This window comes from Sus scrofa, chromosome 13 (assembly GCF_000003025.6).
Source record: "Sus scrofa isolate TJ Tabasco breed Duroc chromosome 13, Sscrofa11.1, whole genome shotgun sequence".
Lineage (NCBI taxonomy): Eukaryota > Metazoa > Chordata > Mammalia > Artiodactyla > Suidae > Sus > Sus scrofa.
In genome coordinates this window covers 78,814,902-78,824,079 of record NC_010455.5, presented here as the reverse complement: position 1 = coordinate 78,824,079, position 9,178 = coordinate 78,814,902, and the positions used below count along the sequence as shown (strand labels likewise).

Genomic DNA, 9,178 nt, shown 5'->3' with positions numbered 1-9,178 from the left:
GGCATTGGCTCTATTGTTTTACTAGCTCATGCGCTCACCAATGACATTAGACACTCAGAGTCAGACAGGTTAAATTTGGTTTTTGCATCCCACACTGCATGACTGACAGCTCTGGGAATCCCTTATTATTCAGGCTTCCCCAATTGCAGGACCTCCTAATTGGGCTGGATCAGACCTGACTGGCCTCCAGGAACCAGGCTGCTGCTGAGAAGACAGAGAGTCTGCAAGATCTCCAGGAAGATGCACTCAGCTTTGAGGTGCTGAGATTCCCACCGCCATTCCCAAAGCTTAGGAAAAAAAGAGCAGAGGCTGTTCAAATGTGAGATAACAGTGTCTTTAATATTTAAGTAACAAAACATGCAGGTCAATACTCCATATACAGTGAGACAGCAACAACAATAAAAATTAAAAAGCACACTCTAACTACATGGAGGCTTTCAAACAATTAAGTTTTGGATAGAGAATGTATGAACTAAAAGCCCAACTGAGCCACCCCTTAGTGCCTCAGTCCTGGCCAGGGACTTTCTGGTGGTGGGAGGGAGAGGTCATTGTACCCATGGCCTTCAACTCAAATCTGGAGAACCCTGAACTATCTCCATATTCTCTATTGCTCAAATTTCTCTCCCCCCTTTTTTTTCTTGAATTGTTTTAAGTACAATATAGACAACATCCTTCATTCCATCTCAGACAATGAGTTTTATGATTTGGCCTAAAACCATTGCTGTATCAGTGAGAAGGGTCCCTGAGTTTACTATCTGGGTTCTGGGTGGACACAATTCCTTTCTGTGGAATGGCCATGAAGACCCATATGAATATTCACTGGTCTCCTTCAATGCCACTTGCACATGCACTATTGGTATGAGACTTTTTTTTCTCAAATAATAACCAAATGGTCAGATTGCCCCAGGGCCAATGCTGCCCCCTGAATAGGTAGTTTTGAGAGACTTCCCTTACCTCAGTTTCCCATTGGGTCTATTCTGGCTCTGGTGCTGAGATGGGATGCTGGTAGCCTGAAAGAAGGAAGTTAGGCTTTCTGCAGCAGTGATGCGAACCCAGGGAAAGTGTGTGGCTGCAGAGAGCTCTTAAACAGCCAATGATCCAACCACTTGACGTGAATTTACGGAAGGGCACAGCTCTCAGGGTCACAAAGCTGACCACAGTGCCAAATAAGTGCTTCTCTCAACTATCAGTGGCCTTTAGCTATGTAAGTACGGCCCACATGTCACCTGGAAACATTACATTCAAGCTCATCACCATCTTTTTTTTTTTTTTTTTTTTTTTTAAAGAACTAGTTTTGACTCACTTCCTAGGACCTGCTGTGTCCCATTATTTGCTTCTTACATGGATTACACTGATTCTATCATCTATAATCAGAGTCCAGGAGACCTCAAAGGGAAAGAAATAGGATCAGTGAGCACTTCATGAAATTCGGACTTAAATGTGATTTTACAAAGTACAATATAGACAACATCAAAGCAATTATTTTTTCATTTTCTTCTATTCACATGCAGGGGTGAGGCTAATTCACAGAGACAGTGTATCATTTCACTAATACATTATTTATTCTAGCTATATTTAGAATACCTAATATATTTAGATTACAAAAAAAAAAAAAGCAAAGAAAAAAGAAAAAATCCTTTTGTCTTTCTAGCCTGTGACAGAAAGAGGACCTGCAGTAAGAAGCCCAGGAGACTCCCTGGGAGGAATTTAGTTGGAATTAGCAGGTATTAGCAGAAGTGGAAAAGGTTAGTTTCCTCAAACTGCAATCATTTTAGTCCAAGTACTGTTTAAGATCACAGTTTAAGAAAACTCAGATAATAAGCTGGAGATACAATAAAGATATTTCCCCTATTACCTCTTCTTCTATCAGTGTTTATTAGTAGCCAAGTTAGGGCAGGAGGTGGGGGCAAAAATCAAGTTGCAGAAAATGATGTCTTTTGATGGACTCTCTTTTTTTGGCTTTGCTTTCAGAACTGTTCTAGGGGATGAGTTGGGAAATAGATAATCAATGGACTGTTGGCCAAGAGGAGGAGGGTGCATCTGTCTAAATTATCTAAGTGATTGATAGGAATTCAAAGTACATTCTATCATCAGGTTTAAAAGTTTCTATTAAAAAAAAGAAATAAGAGGATTAGAAAATGTGGGCTAGAGCCTCTAATGTACCTCTGATAACTCAGCTGTTTTGTGATGGAACATTTAGACACAGGTGGCCAAGACCATCTGGCCTCACCATAGGTGAAATCAAGGCTTTGTAATTTCCAACTGTGAGTCAGAAGCAATTGGGAATCAAGGTAAAATGTCCTTGTTTGGGGGTGAGCTCTAGGTGGGGGCTTTCCTCTGCCCAGACCGAGGTGTCTTGCAGGGCTACACGTAGTCGTACTTGGAAGGATGGGATTGTCCCTCATCCTCTGTGCGGGCACCCCCATCGTATATCTTCTTGTTTTTGTTACTGGACTCAAAGCCAGTGCTGGCTTTGAAGCCTCCAGGCCGGTAGGCGACATTGTGGCCCGAGGCATGATAAGACACGGCTTTGTAGCTGAAAGGAAAAAGAAAATTCCATGACCACAGATGTATTTGGTAGGAGGAAAAACCACTCTTTTACCCGAGGAGGTCTGACTTTTAGCACTGAAAGTCCGGTGTCCCAGGAAAACCCTTAGTCCTGGGCTAATGGTTAGTCCTGAGACAGCTACTTTCCTGGACATTGGGACACTGGCTCTTCTGCTTTTGCAGTGGAGCAGAATTTTCCACTTAGTATCAGAGCTGGGGGTTAGTGACTAGTAAGTTCCCTCTGTTAATCAATTAAAAGGAAGCTGAACCAGAAACAATGTCCAGGGGAACATGGTTGTGCCAAAGAATTCCAGAATTTGTGAGCTGGAAGGCGTTTACATGTAACTCATCTCCCCTAATCTGCTCAGCATGGGGATGGGGTAACGGAGGCTCAGAGAGGGCAAGTGCCTGGGTAGAGGTCATGGGGGTGATAAGCAGGAGAACCAGACTGGGATCCGGGGCTCCCAACCCCAGGCCCAGTTATGGAGGTCCAGCAGGCTTTCTCAGCAGCAGTGCTACTGACAAGTTTAGAATGGATGCTTCTTTGTTGTGGGGGCCTGTCCTGTGCTTTGGAGGATGTTGAGCAGCATCCCTGACCTCCGCCCAATTCCAGTACCACCCAACCTGTTTACCCCAAAGTTGTCACAATTAACAGTCTTTGGGAGTTCCCTCTGTGGCTCAGTGGGTTGTGAACCCAACCAGTATCCATGAAGATTCAGGTTTCATTCCTGGCCTCGCTCAGTGGGTTAAGGATCCAGCATTGCTGTGAGCTGCAGTGTAGGTCACAGAAGCGGCTTGGATCCTGTGTTGCTGTGGCTGTGGCATAGGCTGGCAGCTGCAGCTCCAATTCAACCCCTAGGGGAACTTCCATATGCCACAGGTGCGGCTCTAAAAACCGGGAAAAAAAAAAAAAAAGAGTCTTCAGATGTTGCCAAATATCTCCCAGGGAAGGGGGTTGGGAGGATGGGAGGTGGAGAGATGGGTAAAAATATTCTTTACGTGTCCCCATAAAAGAGAAGGTTCATAATCCATTTGTCAATCAAGTTCTTCCATATACCTACCTTCCTACACTGATATTCTAGCTGCAAATTATACATTAAAATGGACTTGCAGCAAAGGTCATATGGCACTGGGATGGGGAGACTCACTTGGTTTCCTCGGGCGCCAGACCCCGGCAAGCGATGCACATCATTATGCCCCCAATGAGGGTCAGACCTCCAGCGACCCAGCCCACGAACAGAGCTGCACCAAAGGTGTACCTGGGTGGGGAGATGGTGACTGTGAATGCAGTTGGCTCAACACTCTGGGCTCCACCCACTACACCTGGCTACACCCATCCCCTTTGTCCCCACTTTTGCATTCCACACCTATCCCCACCCGCCCTCACCCTGGAAGAACACACACTCCTCCGGGTCACAGCCTACTGAATCATGTGCCCCGGAAAACAGAATTGGGACTGAAGCTCATCAGCAAAACAGCGGTGGGATTCTTGGGTCCCTAGCATCACTCAGGCATAGAATTAACTGTAAGTCTCTAATCTCAGAGATACATCTCAGGAAATCTTCCTCCCTCCCTACTGGCAAAGGGAAGTGCCTTAAAAGTTTGGCAAGAGATGTTTGAGTCACCACAGGTGCAGCAATGCTGGATCCTTAACCTGCTGCACCAGGCCAGGGATTGAACCCACAACTCCGCAGCCACTGCAGATTCTTAACCCACTGTGCTACAGTGGGAACTCTGTCTTTCCCATTCTTGAAACAAGGCAGGAACATGGATGGTGAGTGGCATTCCCAGGGCCAGAGAGTAATGAATTTAATCTGTGGTCAATCCCTGCCTGTCTCCCATGATGTATTGCTAAAGAAATACCAAGTGTGTCCATTCCAGAGATGACAGGTCACTTAGGTATAATATTTACATTGCTCCCTGGAACAAGCTCTTTTTCCTTCAGGAATTTGCTGCTTCTTGCTATGAAATACATCCCTTTGAAGTAGCTAAATGAATCCAGGTATTGGAATTGCTCTTCCACCTTTTAAAATTTCTACCCTGCTTCAGACAACAAATTACAGTGAGGTTTCATCTTCCTTGACTAGACTGTAACCTCGGTGAGAACAGGGACCTTGTCTTTATTCCAGAACTCAGAAAATTCCTGGCCAACAGCAGGTGTTGCATATATTTGTAAAATGAATGAATGAATGAATGAATGAATGAGAGAAAGAGCAGCTGGACAAGGAAGAAACATTATTTTTCTCACCTATATTGCACCTCGCTCATTTCTATTCTAGCTTTTCCCTTTCCCTAGCCGGGTTCCCGTGAGGGCCTGGAGATGAGGGCTGATGCTCATTTACATGCTTGGGTTAATAGTGCCTGTTTCATTGCCGCCACAATGGGCCTGCATAAGAGTGTTAGATAAATACTGTGAACTGTCGCAGTATTTCAATGCAAATGTCAGATCAGCCTCAAGTCATATCACCAGGGATATTTCACCAAAATGAAGTTTATGAATTTACAGATCATTGTTGATTTATGATATGGCATGGTTGCCTCTGATAAATTTTTGCTATTTCAGGCACTGACAATCACATTAGGCATATGTTTTAATCGGATTTTTACAACAACGTTCACCACAGAATACTCAGACTAGATGAGGAGGTTACCTGGTCTGAACAGTCTGCACCATCCCACCCATGCCAGTGTACATGTTAGCTGTAGACATCCAGAAGTTAGTAACCAGCATGTTGGCAAATACAGACACTCCAGCGATTGTGCAAAGACCTGTGGGCAGAGAACGAGAAAGCTCCAGGGTCAACTTTGAAGGAATCACATTGTTTCTTAGGCAATGTATGCTTAGATGAGTTTAGATGAGCAAGCTGCAGAATAGCCCATTCCTATAACAGGATGGTCACTCCGGGCATGGACTACTGAATTCCCACTATGAGCTAGACTTGGTGCTAGACCCTCACACTCTCTTATCTCCCTAGTTGCAGAAGGACTTGTCTCTGTGCAGAAAGAGATTTTTGATCTTGGGACCCGGGGTCAATTAGCAGAAATATTTCGGGGCAGGTCCTTTGATGATGTCAAGAGCTCTTCCCAATAAAATCATTTTCTAAAGTCTCACACCAAAATAATGCCTTTAGGGATCGAGTCACTTCACTACCCTAGAGTTGAGAATCTTTTATAATGAGGTAAGGATGGCAGCCAAGAGGGACCTTCCGTGGACTGTAATTGAGCCTTCAGCTCAGATCTTGAATCCCAGTGTGTGAAGCTCTGATCCAGGTTCAAACCACACCCAGCAGGGAGAAGCTGTGTTCCCTCTGCCAGGATGATTTTGCTTTGACGCCCATTTGAGAGAGGAAAGCCCAGGCTCCTGGGGTACCTGAGATGATGAACATGATCCCCGAGGTCAGTGTCATCTTGGCTTTGGAGGGGTCGTCCATGTTGCCAATGCGGATACATTTCAGGGCGAAGATGGCCACCAGGAGGCCGATGACACCCAGGACTATGCCCACGATCATCAGGGCTCGTACTGCCTGCAGCATGGCTGCGGGAAGAGGGTTAGGACACAGGCGGACAGGTAAGACCACCTCAACATGATTGATTGCGCTCTGGCTTAATACAACAAAGGAACCACAATCAACCAGCACCAAACTTCTAAGAAAGAGCAAATCCAAAAACTGACCCTTGTCATTGTCAGGGGATATGAAACTGTGGAAAATGCAAGACCACCTGCTTCCAATCCCCTAATTGGTGAAAGACATGCACTCAATTGTCTAGAGCAGGAGAAAATTAGAACTGTTGGAGCTGGGAGGGCTGAGGGAATTTAGCTATTTCATTTCCTCTTTTCAAAGCTTGATAATCTAGGGTCCAAGAAGGAGAAATGGCTGATAGAACTCATAGTAAAACAGTGACTTTGACTTCTAACCCAAGGAATTTTCTTCTCTAGTCTTTCCATATGGGCTCAATACTTCAGAGTTGGATCCACTTCAGGAAAACTCATTTATAGTCTATAATAAAGCAAGGTCACAGGTGGTATGCCAAGGACACTGTACTGTTGCTTCTTTCCAAAAGGATTACTAAGGTCATGGTGACATGTAGGTTTTGAGTATATATAAAAAGACTCAGGCCTTTCAGTGCAACCACAATTTTTTAGCATTTCCCTTTCTAGGAACCAAAAGAAGCTGCACGTCCTGCTGGGACTCTCCAGCAGCGACCTCCCCCTCCAGATATTTCCAAAGTGGTTTCCAGTGCATCCTTAAAGTCAGTGGCTCATTTCAACAGTTTTTTAATGGGCCCCCATGCTTGGGCATGGGGATGAGAGTAATATACAGATCTCTGCCCTCGTGGAGTTTATGCCAAAGTGGCGAGAGACAGTCATTTAAACATGTCTGCTACAAGCTTAATGAATTTTACAAAAGAAGACAAATGAGTTTGTGTATCTTCCAGAGGGAACTCCCCCTGGTGTAGGTAGTTCTAATAGAGCAGAACTGAAGCACCAGGTGAAGGAAAGCAGAAAGCTCCTTCCTACACTGGCTGTCATAGCCAATTACTACATTTTTTTAACATCTTACCTTGGATATTTTATTGGTGTTATTTTTTTTATTTCCAAAAGTTTTATTGAAATCTAGTTGATTTACAATGTTGTGATAATTTCTGCTGTATAGCAAAGTGATTCAGTTATCCATATACACATATCCATTTCAAGTGCTGCTTTTAACTGAAAACTATTAGGGACTTCTTACACATCATATTAAAAAACCCTTGCAATGTAGGTAATATCATCACCTTTATTTATGTATTAATTATTTTTTAATTAGTTAATTTTTTTTTTTGCTGCATCTGTGGCACATGGAACTCCCCAGGCCAGGGACTGAATCTGAGTCACAGCTGTGACCTATGCCACAGCAGCAGCAATGCAGGATCCTTAACCCAGAGGATCAAATCTGTGCCTCCACAGCAACCTGAGCTGCTCCAATTGAATCCTTAACACTCTGTAATGAGTCCAGCCATTCCAGGTGGATCCTTAACAGCAGGAACTCCTATTTCCTCTATTTTATAATAGAAGAAATTGAGACTCAAAGGTTAAATAACCTGTCCAAAGACACATAACAAAGGAAAAGCTGAGGTGGGGGTCAAACCCAGGCCTATTTCAAAGTGGTTATTTTCCCATCACAGTACATTGTTCTGAAGTACTTCATCCTGGAAAAACAGACCAAGTTCTGGCTGCCAGCAAGGTAGGGGATTTGTAAGCTCCCCACAGAACGTATATTCCAAACTTGGAGATTTGGCCATAAAATGTCATCCTCTGAAATGGATGCTAAGAATATATAAAGGAATATTCTCCAAAAGTCATCTCAGGGAATTACTTGTCGTAGGAGATTATTTATAAATGTGACTCTCAAGACGAGGGAGACCTGGGAGCAATTCTCTTCAATCTCTTCGGGAAGATTTCCATCTCAAATACAGCCAATATCAGTGAGCTGCCTACTTATTCACTCCGAGGTGTGTATCACAAAGCAATTTGTCATGACCGAAGAATTGGCAATCAATGAAAAATATTGAAAACAGGAGAGGAAGATCATGCAGAATTTGTTAAAGAGCCTTCGGCAGTGTCTGAGGAATGGAGGCCCTGGCAACTTTCTCACCAGGAATCTCCCTGTGTAGAGATGATGGTAACCAGCTACTCTGCTTCTGTGCCATTGACCTCCATTCACTTGATTTTGCTTCTCTCCTTCCTAAAGAAACTTCTGATTTTGGAGAGTTCCCGTCGTGGTGCAGTGGTTAATGAATCCGACTAGGAACCATGAGGTTGCGAGTTCGATCCCTGGTCTTGCTCAGTGGGTTAAGGATCTGGCGTTGCTGTGAGCTGTGGTGTAGGTCACAGACACAGCTTGGATCCCATGTTGCTGTGGCTGTGGCGTAGGCCAGCGGCTGTAGCTCCAATTAGACCCCTGGCCTGGGAACCTCCATATGCCCTAGAAGTGGCCCTAGAAAAGGCAAAAAGACCAAAAAAAAAAAAAAAAAAAAGACAGAAACTTCTGATTTTAATGTTGCTTCTTTGCTAGGAAGAGATTTCTATAAGCATTTATCACGAGGCTTGGCCCTATTAACAAGTATAATCCCAGGGTAAACGTGATAGTTTAAGGTGTGAATCAACTCCAGGATCTGACCATTCATTCCTGGGAGACTTGATGAACACTGACGTCTTGGGCTTTTAGCTTTGTGATGCTAAAGCCATGGCGACCCAGTCCAATGAAAACAAATCATGAAGGCTTAACAGTGGCCTTTGGATCCACTCCTAATATAAGAGGGCTCTAGCCTGTTGCCTCTATTTTCCAGAAACTTTCCCAATGCCTTTGTTGGCCCCAAATTTACTGGGAACAAACACACCCCATCTATTTCCTCATTAACAAAGGCAAGTGTGTGTCATTGACTTGTGTATTCATTTACACCTCTTTAATGAACCCAGCACAGGTTGGTATACTCTCATGGTCATACGTCAACATATTCAGATGCTCATCCAGGAATTCATTCATTCATTTATCAGTTTTTTGTTTTTTTTGGCTGTACCCACATGCAGGCTGGGGATTAAACCCAGGCCATGGCAGCGAACTGAGCCACTGCAGTGACAACGCTGGAT

General features: G+C 44.1%; 1 protein-coding gene across 2 annotated transcripts in view; it reads right to left on the bottom strand.

Moving 5' to 3' along the window:
- The window catches only part of CLDN18 (claudin 18), a 29,189-nt gene continuing 20,329 nt past the window's right edge, over nt 319-9,178 (bottom strand). The window contains exons 2-5 of one of the 2 annotated variants that reach the window (XM_021068338.1): nt 5,918-6,082; nt 5,199-5,316; nt 3,696-3,806; nt 319-2,536 (exon numbers count right to left, since the gene is read on the bottom strand). In XM_021068338.1, the coding sequence (XP_020923997.1) occupies nt 2,365-2,536; nt 3,696-3,806; nt 5,199-5,316; nt 5,918-6,082 (566 nt within the window). In that variant the 3' untranslated portion in view covers nt 319-2,364. 2 annotated transcript variants of the gene reach the window in all.